The sequence below is a fragment of the Euwallacea similis genome, chromosome 15, assembly GCF_039881205.1.
Source record: "Euwallacea similis isolate ESF13 chromosome 15, ESF131.1, whole genome shotgun sequence".
NCBI lineage: Eukaryota > Metazoa > Arthropoda > Insecta > Coleoptera > Curculionidae > Euwallacea > Euwallacea similis.
Window position 1 is genome coordinate 4,069,129 of NC_089623.1, and position 20,743 is coordinate 4,089,871.

Consider the following 20,743-nt stretch of genomic DNA (forward strand, 5'->3'; position numbering starts at 1 on the left):
TCGGTCGCCTTATCTCTTGCTTTTCTTATTCTCGTAAATTAGGACGAGGCCTACTCACAACACTATCTCTAATGACCATGTTAAAATTAACAATTTTATACACAGTTTCATTAACATGGGGTACAAACGTCACCTTTTTCAATTCCCTGTATATCTGACCTTACTGTATTACAATTTCAACAATCTCACATACATATTGCTTATACTTAAATATACTATTACCGTACAAACTAGATTCATTGGAGGCATTTAAGTATATTTAATTAAGCCAATAATTCTAATTGGGACGGAGTTATTAGGTCAACCTTCATTTTGCTTAATCAGGAATTACTGGGCTAGTAATTCATGCATGTTCCCGACGTATAGCCATACATGTTTTAATTCAGTAAGTTTATTTTTGAGCAGGTGTTGCCTTAATTTTTTTTTAAGGTGAAATATATCTATAAAAAAATCGCTTGATGTAACGATTTTACTTAAGCAACTTAAGGCTCGCTATGACTCTACGGACAAGTATAACATCGGAAAAAGATTTGCAAGATGGAACGTCAGATAAGAAACTCAGCGTAACATCGCAATTTAGGAAAAAGTGGCAGTTGTGTGCCAAAATATTGGAATTGGTAAGGAAGAAAAAAAAATTTCTATCGAATATTTAGTGCGTTTCTCAATTTTAAGTATGCGTAGATTGTGTTTGTAAGAAACCAATTTTCACTTTTTTTTACAGATATGTTGCGCATTATGCATAGGATTCATTATAGAACCAACAAAAAGAGCTGAATTGGCTCGGATTCACTTAAGTCATTTTGCTTTGATTTTCCCGACATTTTTTGGGTACTTCCTCGCAAGTTTTCTATTTCTCATAACGAAGGTAATTGGAGATAAAATGCCTTACAGGTAGGTAAGAGTGAAAACGTGCGCTCATTGAAAGTTTACCTCAAGTGAAAAAATAAAGAGATAAGCATCGGGATTCCGGTATTTTTCATTTGGACAAATGATGCATTCCTCAATTAATCCTAGACACGCGAGTCCATTTTCGAGGAAAACTAGAGGCCATTTTACTTGAGCGCACGTTGTTGAGCGCAACTGCGAATTACGCTCGATTAATTAACCATCATTCTTAATAATGTCTTATTAATTTATGAAATTTTCTTCTTTAAAGGACAGTATTCATATTTTCTTCAATGGCATCGTTCCTGTTTTTCGTCTCTGGGATTTTGTTAGCTCTTGATAGAAAAAGAGATATAAACGATGAATTCTATTATATCCCTTTATTACCTAATGTTTCAAAATTCTTGGCTGTATCAACTGCAATGGCATTTTTTACCTCGATGGTATTCGGAGCCGAGGCTTACTTGGTCTTTAGATATAAGGAAAACTTTTGAAGTGGAATATGTTAAAATTTGTAATATTTTTGTAGATAGTTTTTGTGTATCAGTAGCATAATTATTAATCTAACAATTTTAGAAAATGACGCTTTACTTTCCACTCCGGTAAAGATACTTTCGCACTAGTTTGGAACAATATTGTTTCTACAATTTATTATTATTATTAACTTTGCTGCATTCTGCCAGTTCAATTAAATATTAGCTTGCGGTAAAATCTTTATACGACACGGGCGGTAAAAAGCTTTGACACACGTATGTCAATGTCAAATATTTACAAAAAGTTTTGACATTCAATTTGAGTGCTACAAAATTTTTGACCGCATACGTGCTCTAACACGTGACCTTCAATTCGAAAATTCATACGGTAAAGTCGCTTTACCACATCTTTGTAAGAAAAATATTAAATAAAGCAAAGTGCGCCCAGGTAAACAGCCACGGGCTAATAGTTGCAAAGTGTTTGTAATTATAAAAAGCATTATCTATTGCATAAATATTTATATTTTGCAATGGAACACGATTTGAAGCAAGTAAAAATATCTAATAAAATACATGTAATATGCGGTACTTGAATTATCATATTTTCTAAGTACCTTTATCTTACGTAAAATATGCAAAATAAAATACATATGTAAATAAAAGTATTCACTATAGCTTTATACAGGCGTTTTTAGTTGAATAAGATTTTTTAACCTCATTTAAGGCTTGCTCTATTAATAACGATAACAATAATTAAAAATTATAAATATTTAAGGCTTCATTTTTGGATATTCTTAAATTAAAATTTATCCCTAATGGTCTTTTAGAGAATATGTCAAAAGTGCTATTGTTCATACTTTACAACAAACTTCTAACAATAATTCACATTTTTGGATATTTAATTGAATACATGCATTGAAAATTAGTAAGAAGCATGTTACAAGTAAGAAGAGGGTTTACGTCCGAGCTGTAGGCTAGGTACTCGCATGTAATGACTATCAATTCTTCAGTAAAATTCTCCATCGGAGATGATAGCTTTCATTATATGCTCGTCTAATAATACATTATTTTCTAGAACTGTTGATACATCAGGTCAGAATAACAAACAGTAGGTAGATGAATTTATAGGCACTCTCCATATTGTCATATTTTTGCTTCGCACAGAGCTGCCACGAGCAACGTAAAGAACTGGTAAGGATAAATAAAAGCGTGGCTTTGGATCCTGTTTTCATACGCAAAACTTTTGTCATTTGACGGGTGTAGAAAAGCAGCTATTAAGATTGAACTTCAATAAAATTTTGTCTTTTAATTATTTCCTTCTCTAGCAGTGCCGTACAAATGTTTTTTTTTGTTTACTGCCTACTCCTACCGCTTCAGGCATTGATAGGTAGTGCGTGCACAATGCATTTATTTTCATTATGATCTAAGGTTGCAAAGAGGAGTATTCCTTGAAGTTTTGTGTAATGACCCCTAGTTTTAGCGAGATTTATATTTTTCCCGGACCCTACTAGGCCCCACTGTTTCCTGCATCCAGAAATCCCGTTTTTTGCAGGTAATACCCAGAAGTAATGCAAAATGCTAGTAACTCACACCTTTTAATGACTGCATTTCTATCTAGTTCTCGAATTAGGTGGCACTTTATACTAGAGCGTAGCGCCCACTTGACTGGGTCCTAACATGTCTGCCCTGTTAAAAAGTATTTACTTTTTAAGTTTATTGGAAGAGCCGATCATTGTTTAATAGCACCGAGCAAGTTTTTCGCCACGATCTTGGCTGTACAGTTTCGTACGGTAAGCATGTTTTGGAATGTCGACAATTAGTTCTTTCGCTTTTCGAACCAACCTCATATCAACACGGAATTCGCAATTAAAAATTCCTGTTTTTTTAAATTTATCTACCTAACTGTTTTACACTTACACGATTTTGGGAGATTCGAAAGTGTATCGATATCTTGAGAATCGATACAGTTCAACCTTGTTACTAATCGCCTATATGACGTTTTGTCCAGAAAAAGAAAGGTGATGCAATAGTTATCTTTGTCTATTCCACTTAGCTGACGAATGAGACTGAGACAGAATTAAACCAACTGTCCTGCGACGAGCACGTTAAGTGAAACATTTTTGTGTTTTATTTTTGGTTGGTGGAGTTCGGTTCGGTCGGCGATCGGTGTATTGAAAATTGAATTAAGACCAGAGGATCAATCAGGTAGTTTTTAATTTTACTATTTTTACTTTTAATAGTACACTAAGTAGTAATTGACTTTATTCATACCTACCTTTATCAATTAACTTATGTCGTACGCATTTGGGTCTTTTCATTCACATTCTTCTAATACAATAGTCAGTAGCTATTCAGTTAGTTTTGTTATCAGGTCAGAAATCTCAACCAAGAATGCATCAGGAATCTGGGATTCGAATTTCGAAATTTTCTCTGACGATATTTCTGGAACGTTTTGAAATTGCCTTGCAGTGGGTATGACCAAAATAACTACAAAAATGGAAAAAAAAACGAATGTGTCCATGTCATTTGCCACAATTATCACAAATATAAATACAGATACCAAGTAGCAAGAGATAGGGCTGTAGGATGAAGAGAAATAGTAATGATAGTTACTTACCTAGATGCCCTATTCTAATTAATATCAGATTTATAATTTTGAAGTCTGTCCCAACATAGAGGAGAACCATTTTTGTACCATCCAAAACTGTCAGAAACATATGCGATATATTGGTAAGAACTTTTTGTATATATGTCTGATTGTGTCTGACAACCCAGAATTGGTATCCTTCCCTGTTGGAACAGAGCTAGTAGTCCTTGTTAAATCATGGCTTCAGCTTGCTGCTCCTAAACTCGACACCTGACCCTCATCTGTTTTAATATAGGTTTAGATATTATTTTCTTCTAAGGAGTCCTTGGAATTCAAATATCCATCCACCATTCTAATCACATGGTTTGAGGCTGCACAGATTATTTGCTAAGCTGAATTTAGAATGTTAGGATAAAGTTCACTACATTGTGAAAACTTCCCAACACATTTGCAGTACATCAATATATAATTGATTATATATGTAACACTTCTTTACTTGGTTACTTAATGTCAGTCCTGAGGGCAGCACAATATTTTCAGAAATTATCTGTGATATCTTTGCTAGTTAAGAAGTTTGATAAAAAGTATGCCCAAAATAAGTGATAATGCAACTAAAGTGCACAACTTCAAATATTTTAACAGGACTGTCAAGACTATATGCCTGGTATTATCATATAAAACCCCTCAAAGATTTTAGGGGTGTGAATATTTTGTACTTTTCAAAGTAAACTGATAATTTCCAGGAAATAATGTTCTTTTAGCTCTGTGACAAGAATATTAAGGAACATATAAAGGGAGAAGACATTAACCATCTTGCCAGAGTTGTAGACGCAGAAAAACCTAGTATCTATATGCTTTTTACAACTTTCTTTCCTACGGATGTTGTAAATGTATAATAATTAGCTGTTGCAGTATGAAATTCAGCTTTCGTTTTGAAATAAGAACAAATACAGTGTCTAGATTGGTGAAATGACTCTTGTAAAAAGTAAAAATTCTTGTTTTAAAGTCCTTTTACAGTTGTTAAGTGTTGTTTGGTTAAAAACCCCATCTGTCTAATCCTGAAAATGCAAAAAAATGCTTTTTTTGGACGACAAAGGGGACAAAATTTATTAGGAAAAATTGTTTAAAAGCAAATTCCAGGCAATCTAATCAAACTTTCATATAAAGAAAAATAATTTAATATTCATTAAAGAAAATTGCTAAAAAAAATGTCTTTCACATTAAAGAAAACATGAGAAATCAAAATCAGCCAAGCACTTTGAAAATTGATATAGACACCTAAACATTCATCCTAAACATTTCTTAATACCTTTTTGTCATATTTATCACATAACAGGAACTTCACAGAAAATTAAGTTATTTATGTGCTTTATTTTTCAAAAATTAAATTTTGGTGGAAATTACCCTTTGGCCAAGCAGGGCTAAACTCCAAAAACTTTACTTTTAAATAGAAACGTTTTTAACTATCCTAATAGTCATTTTCTCTGTCTGGGTAAGCACTGTATTTAATTAGTGGCAAAAAAATTATTAATTTTAAAGCTTTGTAGCATCCATGCTCAAATGTAATATTAAAACCTTTCGGTAATATCTTTCACACTATTCTTCATGGTCGTCTAAGGAGAAAATAAACTTTAAGTCTACTTTATATGTGAGGATTGGGGTTTGCAGAACTGAGCTTAAGGGTACAATTGTGTAACATTTGTTGTGTCTGTATAGCAGTATATTGTTGTAACTTTCACTGTTTTATGTCAAAATACATCGTTAATCTTGTATGTAAACAAAAATGATATGTGACTATAATAGGCTAACATATAAATTATTAGTGAAGTTAAGCAGTCTGGTTCTAGTAAGATTTGTAGGGCCAGTTTTTCAAACTCCTTGTAACTTTTCCAAAAAAATCATTTTCGTAGAAACGACAAAATCAGAGCAAAATATTCGTAATTTACTCCACTTTTCCCCACTTTACTCCCCCCCCCCCACTCCACTTTCAGGGAACTTATCCTGTTGGTAAACTTACCAGGAACTAACATTAATAACTTTGTCAGTAAAATAATTGCGAAATTAATCAATATTCTGTTTTGATTTTGATGTCTCGATGGAAATTATCCTATCGCCAAAGATACCAGAAGTTTGAAAAGTCGAGCGCTAGGTAAATATATAAATTATGTAGTATATACCTAGTAAAATACTAGTGAGAATGTTTCTATCATTATTAATTAAACAAGTGTAAAATAGGTATAGATAAAGAAAATCTCGCACATCCAAAAGTAAAGTTAATACATGTTATTATTTGTTAAGTGTATTGCATATGTTCCTTATGTTAAGATTAAGATTAATTGATCTTTCTGCATGTTATCTACCTGACCATTCCACCAGCTTTATTTTGATGTCAATGTATTTAAGTATGAACTACTTATAGTATCTAGTTTATGCTTAGCAACAAGTGTCCTTATTAGGGATGTGCTAATTGGGTAAGTTGTGAATAGATTGAGTTTACATATTAGGCCAAATTCGACGCCAAATTATTACTGTAACTTGAGAGCCAAATTAAGAAACAACAATTGGGTGTGGATATGGTTCATGTTTAGATTGTTTTCTTCTAATTTAAAATACACGGGAGAGCTGTGCCAAGCTTTAACCACAATTAAGTAACTTAAGAGAGGTGGCTGGCTGTATATCTCAGAAAATGTTACTCAAAAAAAATTGATAGAAATAGCAAGTCATTTCATAATCATGGGAAATTCATTAAAATGTTTTTTCCGTTTCAAAAAGGATCGCTAGAAAGAGAAATTAGAAATCAAATTCTGAGTATTAAAAAAAAATCTCTCAATTCGTCTTGAAATTCTATGTTTATTTCTTGTAGCAAATACTATTTCAATTTTCAACTATTTCTAGATATATTGTTGTGCTGAATTGCAAAGATAGATTAGTTGTCCTTTGTAGGAGTATATTTTCTAAACCATTAAGTTGGACCAAAATGGCTTTCACATTAATATACAGGATGAATCATAACGAAACCACACAGAGCAGGTGCGTGTAAGGGACTTCAAAATTTGATGATTTGTTAAATTTTTTCCCTACGGTTAATAGTTGAGGAAATATTGACCTCCGAAGTTGGGTCGTAAATTTCTAAAAAACATCATATATCGGTAATGCGTCATCACAACGCAACCAAATTTGGAACAAATGGAAACATCTTATTCTTATCAACATTTTAATTGATAGAAATATGAAGTCGATAATTGCTCATTAAGGGTTGAAATAGGGGTTAGGTAAGGTCTAAAAGAATTGAGATTTTTTTATCTGTAAAGTAAGTAAGAAACAAAAAATACCATTTAATAGCAAATTTAATTCTAAAACTTTTATTTTTCTTCAAAATTAATCAAAAAACTTTATCATTTTTGATAAAATCGCAGTTTTGTGGAATAAAACTTGATACAATTTAAAGGGATTTTCTTCATCAATCTTAAAGGGATTCTATATCTACAGTGTGACATATTTAATTTTTTAAAAATTTGTTTTTTCTGTCATTTATTACATTTAGTAAATATTATTATTTATACAGGCAGAAAGACCAATTGGTTGATAGCCTGTTTCTTGCGAAATTAAGATTTGTATATATATATTATTTATGCAATAGATTTTGGACAATTGAGACAAAATCCTGAAACTTCTCTGTTTACCCACATATTTACCATTTTTTAATATCTGAGATAATAAACACTGCAGATACTTGGTAAAGGGCATACAGAAACCCTGTAAGGGTGTCTCAAATTGAATGGTTTTATAGGGTATCTTAGTTATTATTGAAATCATATACATGTGTAACATTTGATATTCAATAATACAAAAAAGTAAGGAAAAAAGCCCACATATATTTTAAAATCCTTAGTTAAATAACTATTTACCCATTACATTTATACTTATACAATTTTTTCCATAATTTTTAAAGTGCAGAAAATCCGTATCCGAATGATGTACATAAATAATCAGGATGTATCAAGTAATTTTACTTTGACAGTTTTTGAACTCTAAAATAGAAAGAAGTTTCGGTATTTTTGACGTCATTTGATTTAGCTACATATACCCACCGGTCATTCAAGTTATTTTAAGAATTGAGTCCTAAAAGCACGATTTTCCAATTCTGTTAAAAAAAGCGTTATAAAATCTTGGAAACGCCAAAAATAATAGATGATGCATGCTGTAAATTGAGATCTAAATATTTTTCGTTCGGTGCAGTTGCACTAATAAAAAATTTTAAAGCCCACTAAGTTACAGCTCTGCAGTTTTTACTTCGCAAAAACTGACCCGATTCAAGTCGAATTGTGTCACTCAATTCTCAGACTATTTTGGTACACCTACGACCAGAAATGAGTGCATAGACAGAGTTTTTATGCAGAGGATAACCAATCTCATCAACTCATCAACTAGAACTATTTTGCTAAAGTTTAAAAAATAGTAATAAGTGATGATCAGCGACAACCTGTCGGAAGATTCTTAAGAGAATTATGGAGCTGTATCGCCATCCATCTGTAATTGAGATTTTGAATATTCGTGTCTAGAAATTTTACTGGAACTTGCTTCATCACCTTTTCATTTTAAATATGACTAATGTAAGATTTTCATTTTTAACTGGTGCAATACCTCGAATACTGAGTTCAAGTTTTCTAAACAAACATTATTCGATGCAATGATAGACCATTGCTAATGAACTTGGTATTGAATTTAGACTTCAGAGGAATGCTTGGCAATTTTGGCTTACAGATGTGATAATCTGCATGTATTTATTGATAATAAAAGTTTTGCATAAATCTGATATTAATAATCTATTAAATACTATTAAAAAACTGGCGATTTCAAACACGGTTCCTAAAATTATATTATTGTTTGAAAACAAACCGATTTCATTTTCTTTTATCGACGGTTGCGATGTTTTAAATAACCGTACCAATGAGACTGAAAGTTGTGTATTACATTTTGGTCCAAGTCCAAATATATCAGAGTATAGAAACTTAAATCGAAGTTATGCGATAATCATATTTCTCTTTGCTATAATTATTGGGTGTAGTCATAGGAAAAAATGTAATAGTCATCGTAAGTGATAGAAGTTAATAATAGCACTAATAGCACATGGTGTTTACGTCACAAACAGATACTAATTCCGCAAGATATACTATGCGTTCAATTTCATAAGTGCATGTTTGGTCCGTACTCTGTTTTCTATTGCGTTGTTATTTTCGCTTCTTGTTATCTCTACATCAATATGCAATTGGTTCACTTTTAGGTGTTAAGAACGGCAAATAACTTTTTCTCAAAATAGCAATTTGTCAACAAAATATTTATGGAAAAATCCAGATTGTTCAGGGTCGTATTTGTACGAGAAGTGCTTGGCAGGATAAAAATAATTTGTAACTCTGTTAGAGCTAAATTATTAATGAGTTCGCAGGTTCATTAAGACCATAATTTCCCTGGCTATCAACAAGTTACTTATCCACGTAGCGTGCGATATGAAAAGTAAGGAAGTAGCTTTTTGTCACTTTTCGTCAGAGGTGATGTACTCAACTGACTTGACGGTGATGTATAAGTGACGGCCGAAACCCTGTGCTATGGTTACATATATTACCGTGAATGTCATATATTCACGTCACATGAATATGTAGAGTGATTCGTAACGCAATAGATATAGAGCAGGTGCGTGTAGAGATCTTCTAAATAAATCTATATTGATATGAAACTTTTTCTTGCCTACAGCTGGTGAGATATTAGATTCAGAAAATGTGTTACCGATATTTGAAAAAACTATATATTTTTAGCAATGTCTTAACATGAAACAACCAAATTTTGAAAATATATTTGTTTTATTAACCTTTTTATTTGATAGAAATTTGAAGTAATTGGCAGCTAAAGTAAGGGAGGGCCACTCTTGAAATTTTAAGACTTTTTTAACTCAAATTTTATTAACAATTGAAGTTTCCCAGTTTTATAGCAAATTAAAATTTTCGCTTTTTTTAATTCTTGTGAATTTTTCTTTTCTTTCTGAACAAACTATGATATTGTGTTAGGGATTTGAGACACCAATTAAATCGAACAAAAATAAAAGTATTTAAGTGTGTTTCAAAAATTGTTAGGTAAGAGTTTTATGACAAAACATTGAAAATAATACATACCAATATAAAACTAATTTAATAATAGTAAAAAGTTAACACTAAAGAAGCTATTCAAAATGGCTCCCATTTCTTCTTGCATGTAAGTACGCTCTTCGTCGAAGCTTGACCTATCTGTTCATTATTTAAATATATATTTTTTTATTTATAATGTTGCATTTGTTATTGATGCGGCAACGGACGTCGAATATACAAATTCGTTTGAAATCCCCAAGAGAAAAAGTTACATTTATTTAAATATTGTGATCGTGGTAACCAGAATTCAGGACAATTATTTCCACAACCTATCCGTCGATTTGTAAACTATCGGTTTAAAAATTCCTCAACATCCATACTAAGATATAGATAGACACCCAGTTTAGTTTTAAAGTTATACGAAAAAAAAAATCAAACTGTATTTGCACCAACCAAAATATAATCAACCTTAGTTCGAAACTAGTTTCGTTCAAAGGAGGAATATTCTAGATTGAGATTATAAATTTTAAAGATCATCAACATCATAAAGCATGTGCCTTTTTGACGAATTCGGTCGGGTAGTACGCTCGAGCCGAGTCCGTCTGTACTGTATGTGCTTGGCCCGTGATGAATTCCGTGAGATCCGGCCCTATAATTTTTTTTTACGGATGTTTTCAATATTTTCTAATTTTTACCACAACTGAAATGTGCAATAATTTGTTTAAAGTGACAACAATTTAGATGTAAGTTCTTCATCGTTTCAAGTACCTTCTATCGAAAAGAATATGGGATTGAAAATATCCTCGCATATTTCGATATTTAGGTACCTGTTTCATTTTTTGGCTACAATTTATTACCGGAGCTACGTTTATATAATATATAATGCTAGAATTTTTATAACATTAGTAACAAAGCAGTTTTCAGGTTATAATCAGTTTATTGCTTAATCCTGCGATTTTCACGAAATTTGTACGTAATTGGAAGTTTATGAATCTATATAGCTTTTTCTACCATAAAATGCATTATTAAGTTCTTTGTCATTGCTATATATTGAATCAAGAGAAATCTATTTTTAAGAGAGATTATACAAAAACAGATAAGTTATGATATTATTAAGAGGAAAGCGTGACCATAATTTACATTTATTGCAACTTATGCAGTGACCGATTGTCAGCTTCAAGCGCCCAAAGAGAAAAATAAAATATTTTTAATGAACCAAAACCTTATTCAACATATTCAATTGATGTCATGACCCACTTACCTGCCTAAGGTAACGCCACTCGATAGTTGCCGATTTTTTTTTAAACATGCATTACACGATTCATTAGTGGTTTATTGAATTTATTAACCTTGTTAAGGGATATTTTCGGTAGGTGATTTATTCGAAACTGTGATTCTTTGTTTTTTTTACTTGTAGATTCTCCACCAGACTTTATAAAAATACGCGAATTTTCATTAATTCCCTTATTTCTGCATCTCATTCTCTGAAAGTGACCAAATCCAGTGAACACAGATTAGACATTGCGTAGGTTGATTATTACCATTCGGTTATTTAAATTCCCCACCTGTACTTTTTGACCTTTTTTAATCACTTTCAATTACGCATTGTAAAAATCTCATCTGGCTTATAAGTTTAGTTACACTTTGCGATGTCTCCATGTTCATCTGTCTATTCTTAGGTTGGAATAAAAGTGCGTATGATGTAGTTCATAGAAATTTAATTCCTCGTTAGTGTTTTGGGTAATAGGTGCCATATATTTTCTCATACACGTAATAATAATAATTTTTATTTACTAATTTTATCTGACTATCATTTTGTTTCCATAATACAAGAATAATCTTATCGCGAAGTAGTGAGAGCCATAGCATTAATCAGCATCTTTTTGGTATTCGAAAATATTTAATTTTCTCAACCTAAATGAAAATTGAAATATTTAGTCGCGAATGTAGAGAAACTTATACCAGCCAAATAATTTTAATCACATCTGCATGCCAATTATTACCGTAATTATTTTTTCTCTTTCAGACTGAAATGTCGAACCACATCCTCTCAGTGTGCATATTCTGTTTTATTTGCGCTACACATTCGCCCTGTGCTTCTCACGCCGCAATAGGACATTTCGAGCAACATCGACATGATGGCTATAAGGATCCAAACATTCCGATTATTGAAGAAAATCACGAGTTGTCATTCAGGTGAGTCAAAAATGTATATGTTCATTAGTTCCATTCAACTGTAATTCTACCATTAATTAAGTGGGTATCCCTACTTCATTTAATTCATACCCTCCCTGCCAGCTGACGTGTTCTATTGAAGTATTATGCTTTATTATGTCTATGCATCGTTACAGGAATTAATTCAGCAATTAATTACACATTAAATTAAATCATATCGGATGTAATCGATTAACATAATTTCGTCATAGCGTTTGTTCAGTGGTTAGTGAAGCAGTGTTTGTCCGAAACTGTCAGGGTTATTGTCCCTGTTTTGTTTTTTTTTGTTTATAAAAGTCGATGTTACTTTAATGGAATTTTTTTGTAAAGGTCGAAGGAAAAAATTGTTTGTTAACTTGCAATTTTATATTATGTATACAGGATGGCTTATTTAAAATGACACAAGTGATTATATCCCAAACCAAATTTAAAATTAAAAAAAAATTTAAACAAACATTGCTTGTTATGAAAAGGGACGTCCAATGCACATAAGCAAATTTTTAATTAAGGTCATTTAAAGGATATTTCAAGGTCAACTTTGCTTTTTTAAAGAGAACATCCATTTTTTTAAGTACATTTGCATAGAGCTTAAAACATGAAATCTTTTTTGCTGAAAAAGTTTTTTCTAAAACTTTTCATTTTTCAGATATCAACATGAATTGAAGTATCATATTAAAAATAACACAAGATTTAAATGATGAAAAAAATTTATTAATGGAAAATAAACATTCACAGATTCTAAAAACTAACCCCAAATCATAGTAAAAATTATTTTTAAACATTTGTCAATCTAACAAAAAATTCATATTTTCACTAGAATATACTCGTAATTTTTTTGGAGGTATCGAATTTATTTATAAATTTCAAAGGAACCTTTAAGACGAAGCTATCGGATTTATGTGTAAAAATTCTCTAAAGAAAGGGTATGTAGTCGTTGAACATCGTTTTATCGATAATCAAGAAATTTCTTGAAAGTGGAAACAACTAAAAAAAACACCAGATCTGCCACCTATGAAAACAACCATAGTTATTTTAGCAGCTGTGGCTGTTGATCCCCATGTAAGTTTCCGTCAGTTGTCAAGAGATTCAGGCATTTCGTTGACCAAGTGCATTGCATTTTAAAATTGAATAAATTGCAACCGTATCATGTTTCCCTCCACCAAGAGTTACATGGCAATTATATTGAAAAGCGGGTGCAATTTTGTACTTGGGCGAGGAAAAAAAATTCATTTAAATAAAAACTTTTTCTTCACTGTGGTTTTTTCCACGAATCCACTTTCACAAACTATGATAAGGTAAATCGTCACAACATGCACCATTGGTTCCTTGAAAATTCTCACTGGTTAAGACGAGTAGAACATCAAACACCTTGATCAATTAATGTTTCGTGCGACATTATCGGCAACAAAATAATAGGACCATTTTTTATGAAAAGCAATTTAAATGAAAAGAAATATCGTAGTTTTCTGTCAAATGATCTACCGGTCTTGTCGGAAAACATTACTCTTGACCAAAAAGTTGTTTTGTAGTGTCAACATGACGGATTCAGCCCATTTCGCTCATCTGGCACGAGATGTTGTAAATGAAATGTTTCCTGAAAAATGGATAGGACGTAATGGTCCAATAAACTGGCCATTCAAATCACCTAAATTGACCCCTTTAAACCTTTTTTATTTGCTGTTATTTTAAAGAAAAAGTGTACGTACAAGTCCCAACAATTTAGGATAATAGGAAAAACCGTATCAGAGCAGCTTGTGAAGAAATCACTGAAGAAATGCTTGGAAATGTTTCAAGATCGTTTACCATGAAAATTTAAAAATGTCTCGATGGGGAAGGTCAACATTTTAAGCATTTGTTCGATTGATAAATGTTTAAAAACAATTTTTACTATGATTGTGGATCCATTTTTAGAATCTGTAAATTTTTATAATAAAGTTTTTTCCCGTAATTTAAGTTATGTTATTTTAAATGTATCACTTTAATTTTCGTTGTTATCTGAAAAATGAGAAGTTTTAGAAAAAACTTTTTCAGCAAAAAATACTTAATTTTTTAAGCGCTTTGCAAATTTACCAAAGAAAAGGCGTTCCATTAAAAAAAAACAAAGACGGCTTTGAAATATCCTTTAAATAAACTTGAGTAAAAATTTGCTTATGTGCTTTGGACATTTTCTTCCATAACAAGTAATGTTTGTTTGAAACTTTTTTATTTTAAATTTAGTTTCAGAGATAATCGTTTGTGTCACTTTAACTGAAATATTCTGTATTATATTGACTTCATTTAACTGAGGTGGTCGCAAAGCGGTTAAACATATGTGTTGCCTGAGAGATACAATATTTTGTATAACAAATGCTAAAAGAGCAAGTTAACCCCTATTAAAGAGAATATTTTATCCGTCAGACAACACAGTTTTTCAAAAGCTGTTCACCACTTCCTTTCTATTGATTTATGGACCTTATAGCCCTCTTTCAGTAACGATGGCCTGGATGAGATTAATCCCTACAGCTGATTTTAAAAATTGATCTTCGATAATAGCCAGAAAACTCAATTAATGCGACTTCAGTATTGGAGACACGATGTCCAGTTTAAGTAATCTACAAATTTTATACGAAGCTTTTTTGTTATCTTGGTTCATTAGCGACATGACTAGTAGAAGACAAATTGGGAAAATACGTGGTATTGAATCGGAGGAAATTTTGCTTGCCTCCGGGTTATCCAAGGTTTTCATTTGCTACCTCTATTGTTCAAAATATTCATTAACATTCTGGTTAGGAATGTTCGTGTTTGTAATCAACTATTATTCGCGGATAACTTGATGATATTCATAAAGATCAAAACGTGTTAAGACGTGTTGGTTGCAGGGTGATTTAGATAGAATAACAGAATCCAACATCTTAACAATCTGTAGGTAGAAAAAAAACATCTTTATGAATTATAATGTAAATGAGTAATCATTGAAAAGGTTTGCTCGCATGAGAGATTTGGGTGTGTAGGTTGATAGTTTAGGTTTGACAATCTTATTAACTTGGTGAACAATAAGACCGTGAAGATATTGAATTATTTTAATCATATGCTTGGTAATACTTTTTTTTGTTAAAATTGAATGAGATTGATCATATCGGTAACCTGATATCGGAAAATCCTACCGCAAGTGCGCCATAAATCAACCTTTTTTTTTCATAAAAAATCGACCTTTAAAATTCGACCTTTTCTATACATTATCGTCAATTCGTTAATCCCACACTTAATCTGTCTGGCCATTTACGAATATAACATAATAAGTATGAATATTTTATTAATTTCTGTTCCTCAGAGGTCAGTCAATTATATCTAATATAAAAGCACACAATAGTAAAATTTACCTTAATGAATGATAATGCAGATTATTGAAGACTTGGATTAAGAACCATTTATACCAGTTTCTTTTTTAAATAAAATGAAGCTAAGCTAACCATTAAATATCCATATTTAACGCTCCGCATAAAAATTTAATCACCAAAAGGTTTTATTTTAATTCATTCGCTTTTTCAAAAATCATAATAACAATATTTTGACATAAAAATGGGAAGGACAACTATTGTGATTAAACCTGGAATATCGTAACTTATTAAAGAAGCATAAATTTTGTGATAACAAATATGGATCCCTTGACCTTAGTTTCCGTTTAATATTTTATATAAATTAGATGTTATCTCTGGAATAACTCGACCATACTAAACTTACTCCTCTGGATCTATCTGAAAGAACACATAAAACAATTTCCTTCAATTAGGTATGTTGACTGATGAATCAGGTTTCTGTTAGGTAATCTGTTTTGAAATATTTTCATGCTTCATCTTAGCTGAAGAAGAGTCGTTTTCAATTCGGGTAAATTGGTTAATTTTTATTTTAACGAACTCGCAATTATTTGAATCATGCAGCGCCATGTGACACTAGATGAATATACTATTTATAAATAATTGGTAGCACTCAACCTTTTTTTTGGGATGTAACTTAAAGATTGTAACTATTAGTGGGACACACACATTACTGTCATTAGTCATTAGTTAAAAATACATCATAGTTTTCCTAGAAAAAGTTACAATATCTCGTTCAAAAGAAGAGAAAATACAATTTCTAAGTTTTTACATTATGTATTCATAATACATAATCCAAAAACTTTTCTGGATCAACACCAGACATTATTCATTATTTCACCTCAGTAACCATGTTAGTTTTGTTTTGTTCTCATTTTTTTCTATGCCTTTTACCTTGATTAACTTAGATGTCACTTTATTACAGACTTCTATTCTGCTCCGTTGTAGATTTTACCACTGGTATGGGTTTTGCTACTTTCTTAGTATAAAATCTTCATTTAATCTGCCTCATTATTAATGTTAACGGGGAATGCTCCAGGTAAATGAAATAGGTGCATGAATTTCCGTTCACGGAATGGTAGTAGTAATTAAGACATATAAATATTAAATTGTATAATATGTAGTTATGTAACGTCCCGTAACATTTCAACAAAACGACTTGGACATGAGAATTAGAACAATTCAAAGGGTTATGGTCTACGTTAATATTACGGCTTTAGAACGGTTCGTTCATAAATTTCTGTTTTATTTTTCAAACTATTGACTGAAATAATGGGTAATTATAAAAAGAAATGTTGCAATAGATAGTGAACCGTAAACGTAGAGTGTTGATTAAGACATTTTGGTATTTAACATCAAACTTCTCGCTTATAACTCTTTTAAAGACGGCCAGTGTGATCTTCTGGTAACTGGACAGTGTGGGATTCACCGGAGCGCCTACCCACTAAAAACCTCAGGTTTCCTTTTCCTGCAGTTTACAACGACCCAGAACTATTCCTAGGAGATAAGACATTAGTGTCGAGGGGTTTGAGGATTCGGCTGTCAGTTGCTTTTAAGCTTGAGTTTATTATCTCTCTTGAGTGGCATGCTCCATTCACTTATTTTCCTTAATATTCTCAGTAATGACATCGCTACCAAGGTCTCACTTTGTTTTGTCTTCTAACATCTCGTTAATAAAGAATGTTGGAGCTAGATTGCTTACGCATTCTTTTAACGTGTTTCATTGCTGGTGCAATAACAGGAGTTGGAAAATGCAGCGTTACGTGGTATCGACGACTCTGCAGCTTCTACAATCCGAGTCCGTTTACCCTATTCTATGGGTGTAATTCTTGAAGCCACCGTATCCCTTAAGCGTCTGAGTTAAAATAAATAGAAGTTCAAGCGTCTATGTTTGCACCACGCCCATAGGTTTAGATCAAGGATCCATCACTTGGTCCACTGCTTCTTGTCTGCTGGTTATGTCCATTATATTTGCTACTTCTAGATAGTAGTTCGGCTGGCCTCCCTCCTATCTGTCTGCATGACCCGAGGAATCCCCCTAACAATTGGTAGCAGATGAATTGTACCAAGACATGCCCCTGACATTTCAATGCTTACTTGAGGTTTTTTTTAATGTAACCCTTTACATACATTGCGAAAATAAATAAGAGTAATTAAAGGAATACCTCTTCTTTCAAATGTGTGTTATTAGAAAATATGTATATTCCAGTAGTTATGCTACAAATCAAAGATATCTAACATGTACCAGACATCTCTAGAATTGATCAGTATAACTTCTCACAATTTGGCAATTTCTCTTTCCGAATTTAGGGGGTTTAGGTGTACCTTTTTCAATGGTATAGAGATTTTTGAAAATTTCCAGAGACCTCCTAAATGTTTATATTATTCATCTAGCCTTCAAAAAGTCTAAGAACTCTCTCAAATTGATTAACTTCTTTAAAGCTGGAAAATCCTAGAGAAAATGAAGGGACTCTATGACATTTGTTATAGTATAGTACAATTTGAGGACGAGTGATCTTTGTAGAACTATAAAGAAATTGCTGCATACAGTTGCGGAAAAAAGTATTTAGACACCGCTTCATTTGGAATATAACACTTTCCAAAATCGAAACTATTAGTTATACTTAACTACGTGTATATAGAAAATAAATCTCATAGCCAGGTTTTTTAAATAATGTATAATTTATTAACAAAACAAAAATGTGAAACGATAAAAATAAATTATGTTGAAACAAGTATGAAATGCAATAGGAAAAAAGTATTTAGACAAACTCTATAAAGTATAACAAACAAACAACAAACAAATGTTCTAATATTTTGTTGGGTATCCTCGAGACTTTATAACAGCTTCTAACCGTCTAGGCATAGAATGAACTAAATTTTTAGTAACTTCTGGAGAGATGCTCATCCATGCGTCCATTAACTCTCTTTTCAACTCGGTACGGTTGTGAATAGGTTTTTTGCGAATTTTTCTGTCCAATTCTTCCCACAAATGTTCGATAACATTCACGTCAGGTGATTGAGGGGGCGTTTCCAATACCTGGGGAGTATTATAAAGAAGCCATTCCCTTACTAATCGCGATTTATGCTTAGGATCGTTATCTTGTTGAAAATGATAACGACCTTCTAGGTTCAATTTAATGGCACTTTGACGCAAATTGTTCCTCAAAATGTCTAAATAAGAATATTGGTTCATAATACCATCTATAAATACAAGGTTTCCAACACCATTTGCCGCCATACATCCCCATACCATCACATTACCTCCTCCATGTTTGACTGTAGGCTGAAGGTTTTCCTTATTTAGAGCTGTACCTTTCTTTCTCCAAACTAATTTTCATCCATCCGATCCCCAAACGCTAAATTTACTTTCGTCCGAAAATATAATAGTTTCCCAAAATTCATTTGTCTTGTGTTTATGAGAATTTGCAAAATCTAATCGCTTCTTTCTATTCACATTATTAATCATTGGTTTACGACGTGCAGTACAAGCTTTGAACCCTTCCTTTTTCAATTTGTTTCTCACTGTTCTTGGTGTTACAGACTTTCCTGTTGCCAATTCCAAATCTCTGGAGATAGTTGTTGAACTTTCAAATGGGTTCTTCTTAATGGTTCTGACAATTAAGCGCTCATCTCTGTCGTCAAGCTTTGAAGGTCTGCCTGATCTTTTTCTATTTTGGACTGTGTTTGAAATTTTGAATTTGTTTATGGTATATGTCACTGTCGAATGGTGTCTACCCATCAGTTTCCCTATTTCTCTTGCAGATTTACCGTCTTTATAAAATTTAATAACCAAATTTTTTTCTTAATTTGTTAATTCCCTAGTTTTTGGAGCCATTTTAAAAAATTTCAAGTTTTTATTACCTCAACGAAGCAAGAACTGATTCTAAATGATTGCAGCATACAAGTTGCTACAAGTTATTTCTTTTTCCTGAAGCAGCAAAATGATTAAAAGCCAGCATGTGCGCGTGTCTAAATACTTTATTCCTATTGAATTTCATACTTGTTTCAACATAATTTATTTTTATCGTTTCATATTTTTGTTTTGTTAATAAATTATACATTATTTAAAAAACCTGGCTATGAGATTTATTTTCTATATACACATAGTTAAGTATAACTAATAGTTTTGGTTTTGGAACGAGTTATATTTCAAATAAAGAGGTGTCTAAATACTTTTTTTCGCAACTGTATGTCAGCAGACATTATGAAAGGAAATTTAGACACGTCAATAGAATTAATCAAGAATGTACCTAAAATTGGAACTTATCCAATATAATTCATAGACTTCTGAGGTATAGTTATCATCGTATAGAAATTTGTGGAGATTTCTGAACCCTAAGAAATGAAAATATTTTTTGATCAGTAACTTCTCAAAATTTGAGACCTGTCCAGAGAATTAAGGCGCGTTGAATGCATTATTGAAATGGTGGAGAAATTCTTAGAGATTTCTGTAAACTTTGGAAAATTTTGTACCATTTATGAAGTTTTCGCGTATTGCGAGCTCTAAGAACTCGTTAACTAACTCAGTACTAACATCTCTAAATTTGGGAATTCAGTGAGAAAATTTAGGAATTATCATATTTTTATAAAACTGACAAGTTAAATATTACATTAAACTAATGTGGGATTCCTATTTATTAAGTTTCAATACATTTATCAGAATTTTTGGAGTGCAATTTATCCGAATATTGGAATAATTCCAAAACAGATCTCAGCCTTATAAATCACGTATCGTACAGCACCTTCAGGCATGGAGTTACTTTGTATAATACTTTATTTTAAGTCCACTCATAGATATCATAAGTGGCATTTAATAAAAATCCATTTCATCAGTTCGACTCCCTTTACTGTGGCATTTTAAAGTAAGTTTAAGTTACTGGATTTTACGCAACATTTTAATCAAAATACAGGAGTTAAACTTTTTGTGCATTGAAACGATAAAATTTGATTTCTTACCCAGAATTTGAACAACGGTTAGATGGAAAACATTGTAAGAGCTTGATTGTTTTAAAAATGTCTAAAAAAAATTTGACGCTATGAGGAAAAAATGCAATACAACGTTCCACTTTAGCATTCCACATCTTAATAACGAAGCGCTTTTTGACTTAT

The 20,743-nt window shown here is 31.8% G+C and overlaps 2 protein-coding genes across 4 annotated transcripts in view; both read left to right on the forward strand.

Annotated features, from left to right (window-relative positions):
• The first annotated feature begins 383 nt into the window (after positions 1 to 383).
• On the forward strand, positions 384 to 10,485 carry LOC136413755 (uncharacterized). 2 transcript variants are annotated; one of them, XM_066397458.1, is made up of 4 exons: positions 384 to 617; positions 722 to 891; positions 1,157 to 1,423; positions 10,472 to 10,485. In XM_066397458.1, the coding sequence occupies exons 1-3, from the start codon at positions 495 to 497 to the stop codon at positions 1,377 to 1,379; spliced, it is 516 nt and encodes a 171-aa protein (XP_066253555.1). In that variant the 5' UTR covers positions 384 to 494; the 3' UTR covers positions 1,380 to 1,423; positions 10,472 to 10,485. The 2 variants fall into 2 exon arrangements, with proteins under 2 accessions (XP_066253555.1, XP_066253554.1); XM_066397457.1 differs by lacking the exon at positions 10,472 to 10,485 and having other exon boundaries at positions 1,157 to 2,338.
• Positions 3,450 to 20,743, forward strand: part of foi (fear-of-intimacy) — a 30,070-nt gene continuing 12,776 nt past the window's right edge. Inside the window, exons 1-2 of one of the 2 annotated variants that reach the window (XM_066397448.1) lie at positions 3,450 to 3,563; positions 12,091 to 12,260. In XM_066397448.1, coding sequence (XP_066253545.1) covers positions 12,097 to 12,260 — 164 coding nt within the window. In that variant the 5' untranslated portion in view covers positions 3,450 to 3,563; positions 12,091 to 12,096. Of the gene's footprint in view, positions 3,564 to 11,649; positions 11,756 to 12,090; positions 12,261 to 20,743 lie in introns of those variants that run through there. The other variant, XM_066397449.1, reaches the window with a different exon arrangement.